General features: G+C 38.6%; 1 protein-coding gene across 4 annotated transcripts in view; it reads left to right on the top strand.

The window, feature by feature from the left end:
- Positions 1-15420, top strand: part of TUT7 (terminal uridylyl transferase 7) — a 47204-nt gene extending 31784 nt beyond the window's left edge. For all 4 annotated transcript variants that reach the window (XM_065599425.1, XM_065599424.1, XM_005304304.5 and 1 more), the window contains exons 19-29: positions 669-758; positions 840-953; positions 1082-1159; positions 2381-2558; positions 3821-3868; positions 3955-4046; positions 4920-5035; positions 7237-7559; positions 12291-12367; positions 12577-12640; positions 14388-15420. In XM_065599425.1, coding sequence (XP_065455497.1) covers positions 669-758; positions 840-953; positions 1082-1159; positions 2381-2558; positions 3821-3868; positions 3955-4046; positions 4920-5035; positions 7237-7559; positions 12291-12367; positions 12577-12640; positions 14388-14455 — 1248 coding nt within the window. In that variant the 3' untranslated portion in view covers positions 14456-15420. The remainder of the gene's footprint in view (positions 1-668; positions 759-839; positions 954-1081; positions 1160-2380; positions 2559-3820; positions 3869-3954; positions 4047-4919; positions 5036-7236; positions 7560-12290; positions 12368-12576; positions 12641-14387) is intronic.
- The last annotated feature ends 1455 nt before the right edge of the window (positions 15421-16875 follow it).

The following is a 16875-nucleotide window of genomic DNA, read 5'->3' as shown; positions in this document are numbered from 1 at the left end:
CATATGAATGTTTAGCATATCTGGCACATAAATACTTTGCAACGCCAGCTATAAAAGTGCCATGTGAACACCTGTTCTCACTTTCAAGTGACATTGTAAATAAGAAGCAGAGTATCTCCCGTAAATGTAAACAAACTTGTTTGTCTTAGCGATTGGCTGCACAAGAAGTAGGACTGAGTGGACTTATAGGCTCTAAAGTTTTACATTATTTTGTTTTTGAGTGCAGTTATGTAACAAAAAAAAGTACATTTGTATTTTCTTTCATGATAGAGATTTCATGATGATATTTGTAGGAGGTGAATTGAAAAATACTGTTTTGTTTCTCATATTTACAGTGCAAATTCAATTAAAAATTATCTAAAGTGAGCACGGTACACTTTGTATTCTGTGTTGTAATAGAAAACAAAATATTTGAAAATATTTAATATATTTCAATTGGTATTCTATTGTTTAACAGTGCAATAAAATTTTTTTTAGTTAACCACGTGAGTTGCCCTCATACATATGCAAGATTTTCGAGCCAAGTGGTTGTGAATCATTGTAGGTCTGTGCTCCTCTCAAGTAAATAAGTCATTTTCAAAGCCTCCCTGATGAGAGGCTTTCGCTAACTACCACTTTTTCCGCCTCACTCCCTGTTTCCCACACTTGACTTTCATATTTATTTACAGGCCCTGCATAACACAAGACTCTTGTCCTCTTATGCAGCGATTGATTCCAGAGTAAAATATCTGTGTTACACAATGAAGGTCTTTACAAAGGTGAGTAACACTTACTTCAGGCATTCTGGAAGTGATAACACCCACAGTAAAAAGTTTTATAATTAGCTTTTCTCTTTCCAGATGTGTGACATTGGAGATGCATCTAGAGGTAGCCTTTCCTCCTATGCATATACTCTTATGGTGCTTTATTTTCTTCAGCAGCGAAATCCACCAGTCATTCCTGTTCTCCAAGAGGTACCGTATGTCAAGAAATAAATTGGTCCCAGTTAAATTTTTTGTGTGTGCACTATTGACCCAAAATAGGGATCAAAAACATCAAGTCTGAACAGCCATGCACTGACTAGTTAACTTTCTGTTCTTAGATCTACAAGGAGCCAAAGAAGCCTGAAATTTTAGTTGATGGTTGGAATGTTTATTTCTTTGACAAAATAGATGAGTTGGTGAGTCTTTTATATTCACTTTTCTGACATAGCATTATTGTGCAATAACTCTGTAAAGTGAAACTAACTCCTGGTAAGGCATGTATTCAAAAAATGCAGTAGATGAATGTTAAAAGCTAGTTACTAACAATGACATTTGCTAATATATTTTGCATATGGGCTGAAAAAGAGAACTTATCATTTAGTTATATAAAATGTCAGCTATTATTGGACATAGCTGTGTCAGCCTTTACACTTGGAAATGTGAAGTGTTACTTCAGCATCTCGCTTTAGTAATCCAAACACATTTAGAACTATACTGATAATATTCTTAAAAGAATCTGCTAAATATTTTTCAGCTGTTAAATGAAGCCAGATATTGTTCTAAAACCAGGTGCCTTAGGACATGATATTTTGTTTGGAAGAGAAAAGGATAACATTACTCAAGACAAAGAGCCAAGCATGAAACTTGAAAGCAGAGTATCTTCTTTGTAAAAGGGCATGCCAGAAAACTTTTGTGTAGAACTGTACATATTCGTATTTATTGGCTTAGCCTAATAAAATACAATAGATCTTCCAAAATATAAATCTCTGATTTTTATTAAAACACTTGAAGCTGAGATTTCCAAGGCAGTATAGGGGATAAAGCCATTCACTTAAAATTATTTGACATATAATGGAAATGTGTGAAAATCTCAGTTTTGTGCTGTCAAGCTACCATAACATAGTTAGTCGTCTACAGTACAAGAGACCAGTACACCTGTGAATAAATATTTTTGCGAAACCTGAATGCTTTGCATTCAACAGTAATCATATCAGGTTTGTTAAAGAATAATTGCTGATGTGCCAGACTGCTGCCTTCTTCCCCACCTGATGATAGGCGACACAACTCTTCAATGGAATAACTTCATGTTGAAGGGGCACCCAGCCTAAATGTAAATTAACAATATATATATCAATGTTGCATGCTATCAAAAATAAACAGTAAATTGTTTAAAAAACACATTGCTAATCTTCACACTAAGAATACCTACCAACCATTTAAACAGCAAAATTTGATTATGAATATTAACCTTCAAACTATAAAAGGATGGAAAGTGATTTAGAATAACTCTCTAAACCAAACTTGTGTATAACCACAATTGTGTGTAATTTAACACTCCCAAATTATGAATGTGTATTTGCTTAAACTGTCTGAATCACTGAATCTCAGAGGGAAATATTTCTCGTTCTAACTTCCAGCCAGCCTGTTGGCCAGACTATGGTTCAAACACTGAATCTGTTGGGGAGCTATGGCTGGGACTTCTCCGCTTCTACACAGAAGAATTTGATTTCAAAGAACATGTTATCTGCATCAGAAGAAAAAATCTGCTTACAACTTTCAAGAAGCAGTGGACCTCCAAATATATTGTTATTGAAGGTATTGTAGGAGTGAATACAGAGCTCATTGATGTATGGAATTGCTTAAAAATCCATTTGAATGAACCTGCTCTTCTTGCATATTGTTTTTCACTTTCATCCTGCTGGATTAGGATCTCCTCCTCCTAAATAGATTGAGTGAAATCCTGACTCTTCAGAAATTAGGCACAAAACCCCCCATTGACTTCAGTAGGGTTGGAATTTAGCCCTTATTTTTCAACTGAAATAAAGTTGAAAAGCGAATTTTACATTTTATTTTGTTTGGAGATCATGGTTTAGAGAGGATCATTTTTGTTTGAGGGCTGACTATCAGAATGGTTAAGAAAACTGGAATTCAGTCCATAGTCTGTCTCACTCTGTAATCTTTTCCCTGGTTCTTCAGAATCTGTTTGATTTTTAGCTTGCTTCTACTCCAACTCCACTTAGTTCTTATAATCATATCCCTTGTTTGGAAAATATTAACTGTCAATTAAAATCAGTTTGACTGGCTGAAACATTTCTTCAGTTAGCTTTTGTATAGCATTATGCAGAATGTTGTAATGATGCAATGCATTATGTTTTAAATCAGTTCCTTTTTGTTAGAAGACTGAAACCCTAATCCAGCAAAATATGTAAATACCTGCTTAGCTTTTATGCATATGAATAATCACTCTGAGGTAAAATTTAGTTTAAGTTCACCAAATATTTAAGTGCTGTATTTCAACAGGATCCATATGCAGGAAATTTTGTTGTCAGGGTCAATATGTGGGAAATCTTGTCAGTGCAGACATTATTTCTCTAGCTGATCTAACTTTGATAGAAAGGTGGTGGTGGGGGGGGGGTTCTCTCACCTTCAAAAATTGCTCTTTTTCAACATTTTGGTCAATTTGGTTCATAGCTGGATTGCTGAGATTCTGTCTTTTGAATATATTCTCTTTCAGTATATGGAGAAATCAATTCCAGGGTAATGATTCCGCATCAGAAATAGCAACATTAGATTGTTTGTTTGTGTTCATATTAATCAGTTTGGAGGAGGGATAGCTCAGTGGTTTGAGCATTGGCCTGCTAAACCCAGGGTTGTGAGTTCAATCCTTGAGGGGGCCACTTAGGGATCTGGGGCAAAATCAGTACTTGCTTCACGGTCCGGCTAGTGAAGGCAGGGGTCTGGACTCGATGACCTTTCAAGGTCCCTTCCAGTTCTAGGAGATAGGATATCTCCATTAATTTAATTTATCTTTCACTTTCATATGAACTTTAGTAATACCTACAAATTTCTTCACACAGATCCCTTTGATTTGAACCACAATCTTGGAGCTGGCTTATCAAGAAAAAGTAAGTTACCTGGTCCACAAGCATTGCACAAATCTGCTGAGGGTCTTGTTCATTTAGACAATTAAGTTTTTTCTTTTATTTCCTAGTGACAAATTTTATAATGAAGGCTTTTATCAATGGCAGAAGGGTATTTGGTACCCCAATAAAAGGATTTCCTAAAGAATATCCCTCAAAAATGGTAAGTGTCTTTAGAATATAGTGATACAAACTCATTCACCCTCTACATAGGTATCGAAGTCCCTTAGCTACTGTGAAGCTTCACACATGGCTCAGATGAAAACAATTGCACTCTGTTAAGAACTTATTGTAATTTAAGCATGGCAAGCAGAGAGTTTCCTTTCAAATTTCAGTGGTAACTTCCATAGTGGTGGTTCTTTTGGCTTTTGCTATAAGTTATTGATGGATTGTTTTATTTTTTTAACACTTCCATTGTGGCAGCACCTGGTAACATCAACCAGGTTGGGGCTCCATTGTACAAGCATAGAGTAAATCGTAGTCTGTCCCAAACAGCTTAGTCTAAAATGTGTTGTGTTAAACAGGCTGTCCTAGAGCAAAGCAGCAGCCAGTGCGTCAGAGAGCCAGTTAGGACAAGCCCTCACCTGTAACCATGTTATACAGCTCTGAATTGCAGTCCTATTACAGAGCGTGGGACATGGTTGTAACTTTGTTCTCATTCAGACTAGAACGTTCATAGCCACAAACGAGGTCAAGAAGGCTAAACTGAGTTCTTTGTAGAGCTGCGGTCAGGTAATGGCCTTCCTGATTCTACAGTAGGCACCATAACAGAGTGATACAAAGCACACCTACTGAAAGGTCTCCCATGTAGGCACGCTTTGCCAGCAGGAGACAGCTCTTCTGCCAGCAAAATAAATCCACCCCGAATGAGCAGCGGTAGCTTTGTCGGTTGTTTTTTTTTTTTTTTCCCCCAACCCCCCTTGATCAACAAAAAGGCTACGTCTAATCATAGCTGGCTTAGGTTTCCAAGTCTTGAAGAAGAAGGAAAAAAAAAAAAAAAAAAGTAGGTGCACAACACTACATTCTTTCCTTTTAGGAATACTTCTTTGACCCAGAAGTCCTGACAGAAGGAGAACTGGCCCCAAATGATAGATGCTGCAGAATTTGTGGTAAAATTGGGCACTTCATGAAAGACTGTCCCATGCGGAGAAAGTATGTATATTTTTAAGGGTTCTGTGTTTTTGGTAGTTCAGGGCTCTTTACCTTTATTTGGAAGGTGGATTCCTTAAGTAATTCTAGAGTAGAAATAGTAATTTGACATAGCAGAGTATTTTCCCTTATTAAACAGAGAATAAGTGTTTCACTTAACTTTGAATTGTTTTAACTTCTGTTGGGTTGTCACTCCTATTACTTGTCTCAATGTCTTTTAGTGTTTTTGTATAGCAATATTATTTCATAAATTCTGAAATATATATTTCACCCAATGGGCTGTTCAGCTATCTTAGGGATAATATTCATGCTGGTTTAAAAAGCAATAGCATTAGTTGGAGAGAATCTGAATGCGAAGCTGACTAGCTTTGTGCTGGAGAGAGAGCTCATGAAAACTTCCTATATGTTTTGTTTAATAGCTTCTATTTATGGAATCCAAGAGCTTCCCAGCAAAGTACGTTTTGTGGTGATTACTGATGCCTAAAAGCAAGCAAAAGGCACCACAACGTGAGTTTAGATATCTGCTTCCTAAAACAGAGCCTAGTTTACACACAAGAGCAAGGCTTCCTGGACTTGGTAAACATGTTCAAGATTCAGTCATTACTACAGGAGACAAATGCTAAACTGATATTTTAAGGAACCCTGGGCTTTAGATGGTAAACTCCCTGAGCTTGCAGTTAAAATGGGTAATGCAGAAATCACCACTGAAGCAGGAAAAGATGGAAAATCATAAAATGGTGAAAAGCAGCAAATAAATTTAAGAGGAGGAAATCATAAAAGCTTTAGTTGAAGGTGAATGGAAAATATGTTAGCCCAAAAAAGTCAAACCCAGGCATGTGTATTATGAGTCCGGTGGAGGAATACAAAGGGGTTTGTATAAATTTCTGCGATGTTGGATTCGAGAGAGAGTGAAAATTGACACAGTGGAGGGCCCAGTGTTTAAGGGGCTTGGATTACTGATAGAAATGTAAAAGTAACAGAAATCAGATTCATCCCTCTAGTTAGAAAATTTGAGCAGCACCGCTAAAATAGTCCAGTGTTGATCAGATAATGTTCTTCACCAACTGACTCCAAGGACATGGGCTATTGCAGTAAGGGATTGCCTCCTTCAGAATGCTTTCCTTGAAGGGAAAATGTGACTCAGTGGTATTCCTATCCATGTTAAAGACATGAAACCTGTTTTCTGTGGAACCAATTGTCCTGAAGATCTTCAACAAGCTTTTAAAAAAGCAGCAACAAAACACTTCCTTGGCAGCTAGCAAATCAGGAACACAAGCAGAGACTGTCTGAAGTATCCTTTTCTGTATATTGTTTTATATTTGATTAGTGAATTGTGAAATGGATATTGCTGAGACATCTAGGTTAAGAACCAAGCATCCTGTGCCTAAGCAAATGTAACATAGCAGAAGTCACAAATAAAGAATATCGGGTATATTTTCAAAAGCCTCTAAGTGGCTCTGGAACACAATCATTTTTGAAACTACCACCATTTGTTTGAATTTTAATGCCATTAAATTTCTTTTTAGCATTTTGCTTAGAGCCTTTCTCTTAAGTGGATGGACTGCAGCAGCCATTGCCACCTTAAGTAATATTTTAGATGTTTATTATATTGTAATTAAACTTGTTTATGCATAGTTAATTGTCTTTGTTAGATTCCAAGTTAGCGTTAAAGTAAACTTTGAATATAGTGTGTGAGCACTCAACTGAGCTCTAAACTAAATGTCATTCTTCCTTAATTTTTAATATAATTTTTCTTATTTGTATAATAATTCTGTCAGTCCAAATTTGAACAAATTTAATCCAATTCAATTGTGGACTGAGCACTTTATATTCAGGGTTTTGTAAAAAGAAAGAAGTTTGTACAGCTAGATTAGAAATCCATGAAAATTACTCCTAGAGTTAGACACTTTGGTTGTAAAGATGTCTTGCTTTTTAACCATGGTTGATTGTATGGTGCTTCTTTACTACATATTGCTCATATTTTCCATTAGAGTTCAGCAGAAAGTTTTCCTTAAGTACATAAATTAATATTACTAAATTTACTTAATATTTTATGTTGGTTTTCCCACCATGTAGACTTCTAGGAAAAAGAGAGATACTTTTATTCATTTTTGTTGCATGTTGCAAAAATCTTCTTAAAGATTTCTTGTCTCCATCTACTGACAGAGCCTATTTGCTTTTCTGTCACTGTTTTGCTTCTGCAGGTTGAGACGACGACATGATCATGAAGATATTAAAAACCAAAGGTACATAGAGAACAACGAGAAAAGAAGCAAAGAGGACAAAGAAACCCAAAATAAAACTACAGAAAAAGATACCTCAATGAAGGAAGGAACGATACTATGTACACCTCAGAAAAACAAACTAGGGATGGCAACAATGGACACAGGAAGAGACAAGGCTTCCAGGCAGTCAGCAGAGAAGTGGAAGCGGCAGGAGGACAGGGACTTAAGAGAAAAACGTTGTTTTATCTGTGGGAGAGAAGGCCACATTAAAAAGGAGTGCCCACAGTATAAAGGAGCTGCAGGTATGAAACCCAAATACACTCTAAGACATCTTAGACAGACCCTATAATTTTGGAGTATTTAACGAGATTGACTAAATGGGTCTGGATTAATGTCTCATCAAATATACTGAGCGTACATAGTACTGAATGCTACTTTTTTAAGGGAACAGGATGCAATTGTCCAATTTCCCTTCTTAGTCGTCTGCCTGCCTTAAGGACACTCCCTGTCGCCTAGAAAGACTAGACATGATTTCCACTAGAGCCAGAAAACCGGCTGCATAGCCCAGTCCTCAAAAGTATTTAGGCTCCTAAATTAGATTGAAATCAATGGAACGTAGGTGCCTAAATACCTTTGAGGATCTGGGCCTGTGTGTGGGGAAGAATTAGTTTTCCTATTTCCAGAGGCTGTTTCCACTTCCCTCAGAATTCCTGTTAGCTCCATTTTCAAACTTTAGATTCCATTTCAGTGCATCGTACGTCCATGAAGGCTGGCCGCAGAGTTATGCTCATCATCTTAAACTACTGCATTCTGAATAAGTTTAAGCATTTGACATAAATGCTTCCCCCATAAATTGTTTTAAACAATTCCCAGTAAGCACAAAGTGGTTACTACTCAACAGGATATGGAAACGAAGCTTTTCAAATCAGCAGCCAGGCAGAGGGGATCCATTTCCTGCAGCAGCCATTGTCATTATCTTGCGGAGGCAATGCTACTTTTTCTCAAAGACCACTGATTCAGGGAGGACTTTCAGACTGACATGGAACACCTAGGATGAAGCCAGTTCCTCCTTGAAAGAGAAGACAATTGCCAAAGAGTCTTGGTATACTGGGTTGATCCCTTCTCCAATTTCCTGAACAGACAGATCTTTCCTCCTCATCCTGCTGAGATGTTGTATCATAGAATCATAAGGGATCTCGAGAGGTCATCTAGTCCAGTCCCTTGCACTCATGGCAGGACTAAGTATTAGCTAGACCATCCTTGACAGGTGTATGTCTAACCTGCTCTTAAAAATCTCCAATGATAGAGATTCTACAACCTCCCTAGGCAATTTATTCCAGTGCTTAACTACCCTGAATTTTAGGAAGTTTTTCCCTAATGTCCAACCTAAACTGCCCTTGTTGTAATTGAAGCCCATTGCTTCTTGCCCTATCCTCAAAGGTTAAGGAGAATACTTTTTCTCCCTCCTCCTTGTAACAGCCTTTTATGTATTTGAAAACTGTTATGTCCCCCCCTCTTAGTCTTCTCTTCTATAGACTAAACAAACCCAATTGTTTTAATCTTCCCTCTTGGGCATGTTTTCTAGACCTTTGATCATTTTTGTTGCTCTTCTCTGGACTTTCTCTAGTTTGTCCACATCTTTCCTGAAATGTGGTGCCCAGAGCTGGACACACTATTCCAGTTGAGGCCTAGTCAGTGCAGAGTAGAGTAGAAGAATTACTTTTTGTGTCTTGCTTACAACACTCCTGCTAGTACATCCCAGATTATTTTTTTTTTTTTTTTTTTTGCAACAGTGTTACACTGTTGATTCGTATTTAGTTTGTAATCCACTATGACCCCCCCCAGGTCCCTTTCTGCAGTACTCCTTCCTAGGCAGTCATTTTCCATTTTGTATGTGTGCAACTCATTGTTCCTTTCAAAGTGGAGTATTTTGCATTTGTCCTTTTTGAATTTCATCCTGTTTACTTCAGACCATTTCTCCTGTTTGTCCAGATCATTTTGAATTTCAATCCCATCCTCCAAAGAACTTGCAACCCCTTCCAGCTTGGTATTGTCCATAAACATTATAAGTGTACACTCTATGCCATTATCTAAATCGTTGATGAAGATATTGAACAGAACTCATCCCTGAGGGACCGCACTCGATATGCCCTTCCAGCTTACTGTGAACCACTGATAACTGCTCTCTGGGAGCGTTTTTTCAGCCAGTTAGGCCCCTACTTTATAGTAGCTCCATCTAGGGTGTGTTTCTGTAGTTTTATGAGACGGTCATGCAAAGCAGTATCAAAAGCCTTACTAAAGTCAAGATATACCACATCTATCGCTTCCCCCCAATCCACAAGGCTTGTTACTCTCTCAAAGAAAGTTATTAGGTTGGTTTGACACGATTTGTTCTTGAAAAATCCATGTTGCCTGTTACTTATCACCTTATTATCTTCTAGGTATTTGTAAATTGATTTCTTAATTCTTTGCTCCATTATCTTTCCAGGTACCAAAGTTAAGCTGACTGGTCTGTAACTCTCTGGTTGGTTCATATTTCCCTTTTTATAGATGGGCACTATATTTGCCCTTTTTCAGTCCTCTGGACTCTCTCCCGTCTTCCATGACTTTTCAAAGATAATTGTTAATGGCTCAGATATCTCCTCAGTCAGCTTCTTGAGTATTTTAAGATGTATTTCCTCAGGCCCTGGTGACTTGAAGACATCTAACTTGTCTAATATCAGAGGGGTAGCCGTGTTGGTCTGTATCTACAAAAACAACGAGGACTCTGGTGGCACCTTAAAGACTAACAGATTTATTTGGGAATAAGCTTTCGATGTATCTGAAGTGGTGGGTTTTTACCCACGAAAGCTAATGCCCCAAAATTTTTTTTAGTCTTTAAGGTGCCACCGGAGTTTTCGTTGTAACTTGTCTAAGTAATTTTTAACTTGTTCTTTCCCTATTTTAGCCTCTGATCCTACCTAATTTTCACTGGCATTCATTATGTTAGACATCCAATCACCACCAACCTTCTTTGTGAAAACCTGAAACTAAGTCATATAGCACTTACGCCATTTCCACATTTTCTGTTATTCCCCCCTCATTGAGTAACAGGGCTACCCCGTCCTTGGTCTTCCTCTTGCTTCTAATGTATTTGTAGAACGTTTTCGTCTACTGTTTACTTCTCTAGGTAGTTTAATCTCAATTTGTGGCTTGGCCTTTCTAATTTTGTTCGTATACACTTGTGTTATTTGTTTATATTCATCCTTTGTAATTTGACCTAGTTTCCACTTTTTGTGGGACTCGTATAAAGTAGAAAAGGTGAGGGGGTGCCCCCTCATTAATCACTAGCCTCTGAAGGAATACAGAATTTCAGTATCTTCCGAGTGGTAAGATGCCCTCCTTGGAACCTTTACATAAGCCCCCAGGGTATTTAAAGCCACTGAAAAAAGTTCCTCTTCTTCCTGGCCATTTAAAGTGGCATTTGTCATACCAATCGTCTCCATGAGGAGTCTCTCAAATCAGGCCTGTTCTACACTACAGCATTTCTCCCGCTGATGTAAGTCGCCCACTACACCGACCTAACAACTCCACCTGTGAGAGAGGCGTAGTTCTTAGGTCCATGTAATTAGGGCAGTGTAGTGTCTGTGTAGATACTGCATTACTTACATCACCTGTTGGCTGTCAACTAAAGCTGCCAGCCCCGCACGTGACTCAGAACTGGAGTCGCTCTCATACCCCGGAGTGGCTCCAGCTGTCAGTGCCCCACAATGCCTCACAATTAAGTTGGTGGTAACACTCTTGGCAGGGATGCACACCATCGTCAGAGGGCATAGTGTGGACATGAACCACAGCAGTAATTACTGCGGTGGCTGTATGTCGACCTAACTTTGGTTGAGTTAATTTTCTTGTGTACACTTGCCCCTAGTAAGAAAGCTGTCTTGCATTTTTTACAAGAATAAGGTTGGATGACATCAAACTTTTTCTACCTCAAGAGAGTATGCTACCAACAATGTAACCCTTTTGGCAGAAGACAAATGGCATGTTAACAGCTTAAAGCTAATTTTTTCTATGTATTTTTCTTAATCAAGCTTGGGTGAAGAAGAAAAAAAAGGTGTTCAAGGATTCTAGCCAAGTAGATCTGAAATGAAGTTTCATATCCGTGCTGCACCCAGTTTCTGACCCTGAGTCACTTGTCTAGTTTTCCACATCACTGTGCATCAGATGTAAACGTCTTGTACTTAGTTCAGAGATGCAAAGCCTTGACAGTGTCTTTTTTCACATTTCCCCTTGCCCACTCATTCTGCCAATGCTAGTTACATTCTGCCAGTGCCACCTTATCTCACACGTTTCTCCATGTCTCTCTTAAATCCTGTGCCCTATCCTTGGAATTCACTTCCCAAACCTAATTGGTCCGATTTCCTCGTACCTCATTCACATTCCTCTTAAAAATTCACTTCTACTGTCCCATCTCTGAAGTGTGATGTAGGGAGAGTGAAGACTAAAATATATTTTACAGCATTCAAGTATTCATTGCTGTGGGAGCAGCTTCAGCTGTTTTTCAGTCCAGGTGACCTGCTGTATATTGACCTTTGTCACTTCTAGCATATAAGTGTGGTGATGAGGTTGTCGAATGTATATGTAAACTACATTAATCACGGAGAGGTGGCTGTTGCCTATCATTACGTGGGGGGGGAGGGGGGAGAGGGTGGTCCTGCTGAAAAATCTTTTGTACTCTGGAAATTGTTTTCTGTGTGGCCCCAGAAGTGTTCTCTATGATCTACGATTCAATTCCCTGGTCTCCCTTGGATTTCCTGTATGACCTTGGGCAAGTCACTTCTCTCTGTGCCTAAGTTCTGTCAAATGGGATAGTTCTTCCCTACTTCTTAAGGGTGTTGAGGTTAAATAAACTAAAGATTGAGAGATGCTGGGATACTATGGTGATGGGGGAGAGGGAGGCATGCATACAAGTATCTTTTTAGAGATAATGATCAGTTGTTGGAGATTCTATTTTTACCTTTTCAGTAAATTTTCACTTTATTTTAATTTCTCAGGCGGATCAAAGTCAGAAAGTCTGTGTGGATCCCCTTCTTCACCCAGTGCTGTTAAACATGCTGGCAGACTAAATCAGGTAAAAACTACATAATTTTCTGAATCACGTTCTTCATAGGTATACTTACTACCATTTACAGTAGCAAGCTACAATTTGGCTCAAGTTTTCAACTACGGTACACTTTTTTTTTGTAGGTACAACGCTGTTTATCTGTAATCCAATCAACTGTTCCCTGCCTAATAGTTGAATTTTATATGTTCGCTTATCTCTGTATGTCTCTCTTTTAGGGAATACTTTTACATGAGGAAAAAAAGAAACAAAAAGGAAAAGTGTTCTTGAGTCCCCAAACAGGTTTGTATATTAGATTCCACTGAACAGCAATGCAGATATTAACTTCTGATTAATAACATTTTGCTGGGGACCAATCCTGTCCCATTGACTTTTTAATGTTAGTGGGATTCAGATATTGGCAGCAGCATGCTGCTTATCAAGAACATTTTTTTAAGAAGAAAGCTGCAGGCAGGTTTTCACTGTTGCAGCCAGAGGAGGTGGCACTGGGACATGCTGAGCGCACCCATCACATGCAGGTTTGCAAGACCGCAGCCACAGAGGAAAAAGTGGGAAGATATGCATTCTCTGCCTGCAAATCTGCCTGCACAGGAGGTTAGGGGCTGCGAGCTGAGGGGGGGCAGGGCAGTAGCTGGAGGGCAGCTGGATGCCAGAGCTGCATGGTAGCTCTCCCTGTGCTCTTCAGGCTGCAGCTTGCTAGGGGGTGCAGCCAGGGAAGGAAGCAGTGGGATGTGCTGAGTCGTGATCCCCAGAGAGCACAGCGAGAAGTACAGTGCAGCCCCCTCTCCCTGCTGCTGACCTACCCGCAGGCAAGGTGCAGGACTGCAGCCAGGGAATGTACTTCCCAGCACTTCCTTCCTTAGCTGCAGCCTTGCAAAACCCACCTTCCACTTATTGGCAGCTGCTGGATAATGGCAACATTTTGCTGTTGACCAAGGGGTCGCTAATAAGCAGAATCTACTGTAACTTGAATTTCTTAATGTACATTACAGTACCTACAGAGCTCTGTCTTGTGTTGATACTGAAGGCAGTTTAGACTTGTTGCTAGCACTCTTTGGGCTAAGCCCAGCCTCTTTGTCCACCGGAAGTTTTTCCCTCTGGCAGCAGAACCAGGAGGCAGTTCAGCTCTCCCCTACTTTGGTTAGTTTTATTTCTTTATTTACAATCAATAGTTATTTGGTTTGTTTTTTATGGGGGAACTGAGGTGGGGGGGTGACAGCAGAGTACACTATTTTTGTTTGTATCAATTCCTTTCCTTTCTGTCGTCCTGTTTCTGCCTACTTGGGTCTTTTTATGTATCTTGGAGTGTTCCTTTCAAGGATCATATATGAGACCTCCCTCAAAAAAAGCCTAAATAACCCTCAATTGATCCTCTGGATTTCTAAATTTCTTAGGGGCCAGGGCATTAAAGCAGTTTTTGTACAAACCAACTACCAATCAGAGTAGGAGACAGCAGCCCGATCATGACAAAGGATAGTTAAGCTCAAAAGAGAGCTTTAAAAACAACGCAAACCACTGCCTGACTGAAAAGTAAAAAGATCCCCTAGTAAGGGAGCTATACTTGCACCAGATCCCCACGCTGTGAATTCTGTGTTAAAAGCAGAATAGGACAGTAACCCCTTACACACCTGTTTCACTTGCTTAAAAAAATAAATTTTAATCAGGTATTATGGCCAAGTTTTAAAAAATGACTAGTGGTTATTTGTTTTTGCCTGCCCAAAGCTTGACACCTCATAGCAGTCTGATTTTTGTCAGATGGGAGCTTAATACTCTTTCAGCAGGGAAATAGGTGTTCCCTGACCCTCTGAAAGTCAGAGGTTGAGGTGTCAATCTTTAGTTTACCATGGTTGAATCTAATCTGGCTCAAACCAAGTGTGTCCAGTTTGTTCTTTCACCCTACAGTGGAACATAAAATGTGGAGCACACTTAAGATTTTGGAAGCATGGCTTGTTTTTGTGTTCAGATCATTGCTTTTCTACTTGGTTACAAATTCAATAAAGTGACATTTTCTTTTTTGGTTTCTGTTTAGGCAGCCTTTCCAGTAAATACATGGCTCAGGGAAAAGCCTCACAGAAGAACACCCAACAGGAATCATGAGGGGATTGAAGAACTCTGAAATTGCAATACAGGCCATCCATTCACTTCAAAAATTAGGTTCATTTTGGCTAAAGCTTCTGGGCTCACAAGACAGCAGCACAAAACAATCTTCAATTTAAGTTAAAGAAAACATGGTATTTTATTTTAATTAGATTGCTAAAAGTCAGAGGCAATGGATTTTAATGCAGTGCTCCTACCTTGGACTCCTGCTCTTAATAGATTATTTGAACATTTTAATAGAAAGCCATGATGTCTGTATTTGTTTACTAGGTAAAACATGTAGATAAGAGCAGGTGCTCATTTTCAAGATTTTAATGTTCAACCTGACCCTTTCAAAGTGCACCAAAATTGTGTGCAAGCCAAATATAATGTTTTATTTTTCTTCAAAAATTGACTTTTTGAAGGAGGAAATGCTATTTATTAATGTTGATTGTTTACTGAATCCTTGTGTAAAGTGTTTAAAATGTTTGTGGACTACTACTGATGTATTTGCAAACATTTTATCTGCAGAGAATTGAATACACAAACATTAGTAAACTTTTTTGTGAAACACCTGTGGACACACTGCCACTGAGTTGTTTTTTTTCCATTTGTGATTTTGAGTTAATATGCTGCTGTGCTTGTGTACAGTAAAAGACTGAGAAGCAGGTTAGTCCTGTTTGATGCTGCTAAGAATCTTTCCCATAGCCTATAAAATACAACAGACAAAATTGCTAAAAGGCAGAAAAAAGTGATAATCAGCAATTGGGGAGGGGTGTTAAATGCTTTTCCTAAAACGTGAAGAGGATCCAACTGCCAGCCAAGGATTTAATTAGTGTTGTCATCTTATGATTTACTTGAAGTCCTTTTGGAACTGGTACTGTACCTTCATACCCTGTTTGGGAGGGGGGAATCAATACAGGGTAAAAATGAAACCACTGTTATTTATGACTTTGAAATAAAAAAACAAAAGTTAAAACTTGAAATTTCTACATTTCTCCTTATCTTGTACTTACAATTCCAAGTGTAAAATTCAATAGGAACATAGGATAATATATTTTTACTCTAACTACTTATTTAAAAGTGTTATGTTTTAAGACTAATAGTTCCTTTCACCAAATGTCTACATCTTTATTGAAGTTGTAAGCTGGGATTTTCAAAGGGGCCAAGGGAGTTAGGTCCCCAACTTTCATTGAGTGTGTGTGTGTACATATAGCCTAAAATTCATCACTTCATAAATCTGTTCTCTTACACCTTAAGAGAAATTTTAGCCAAAGACTAACAGAAAATGACCACATTCAGGTGATGAAGTGCTAGACAAACATTCCAACTTCATAGCTAATGCTACTTTATCATAAAACTAAAATTCAGTCTTTCCTCTGAGGGCTAATTACGGTTTTTGTTGTACTGTTTATTTACCTGGCAGCAAAATATAAAAGTTGCTGTGTTCTGTGTATACAATGGCTCAATTAACCCTCTATTCAAAGTTTTCTTTGATTGTGGATGAGAGTGAAAGATAAAAGCTTTTATGGAGCTAAGTGCATTCAGAGACCCCATACCCCTTCCATAGATGATATTCATAAAAATCATTATTTGCTCCCTATCCCATAGCCTCTCCCTTCCCCCTTGGTACCTTTTGCCATGAAACATTCAAGTATACAATTTTCCTTGCTCAACCTGACTTCAGCTGAAGGCTGGTTCTGTGGATGCCCTCATCTTTCCCCCTTCCACTCTAGCCCAGGTTATTGTTGGGTTTTTCTCTTGCTCCTTTGGGGAGCTAGCTGGAGAGGGAAGTGTTTCTCTTGGCAGCTATGAATGCAGGACTCCTCCCGGAGCCTGGGAACCACAATCCCAAACCTGAAGCTCATGTCAAAGCTACTAAAGCCACCACTACTTTGGAGATGAAGTTCACTTTACAACTCGTGTATGGGATATGACAGGATTTTTTTTTTTTTCTGATCCTGCAAGCCTTCCATATGCTGAACTTGGGAGTTCCTCACAGGGCTCAGTCAAGTTCCCACTGAAGTAATCAAGAGACTGTAGTTAAGATACAGGCAACAATTTAACTCAAGAGAAGATATATTAAATAAAAATACACAAATCAACTGCAATCAGGATATTCAGTCAATATAAAACAAAGTGATTAAACTACTCCATCCTAATATAATATCAGACAGGATAGCCAATTCAGGTGAATGATTTTACATTCCTTGTTCATCCTAAAGTCCCCATAAACTCCAAAGGAATTTTTGTGGGCAAAGGAAATGCAGGGTTAGGCTCTAAATTAGCTTTCTCATGGAGGAAGGTGCAGAAAAATTCAGAGTAATACAGACAAAAACATACACTACATATCAATTGCAACAAGTTTGGGATGACTTTTTAAAAAATAACCTATTCCACATTCTCCTTTCAGATACATATAAAGGCAGCATGTCTAATCA

This window comes from Chrysemys picta, chromosome 6, assembly GCF_011386835.1.
Source record: "Chrysemys picta bellii isolate R12L10 chromosome 6, ASM1138683v2, whole genome shotgun sequence".
NCBI lineage: Eukaryota > Metazoa > Chordata > Testudines > Emydidae > Chrysemys > Chrysemys picta.
This window is presented reverse-complemented; position numbering and strand designations above follow the sequence as displayed.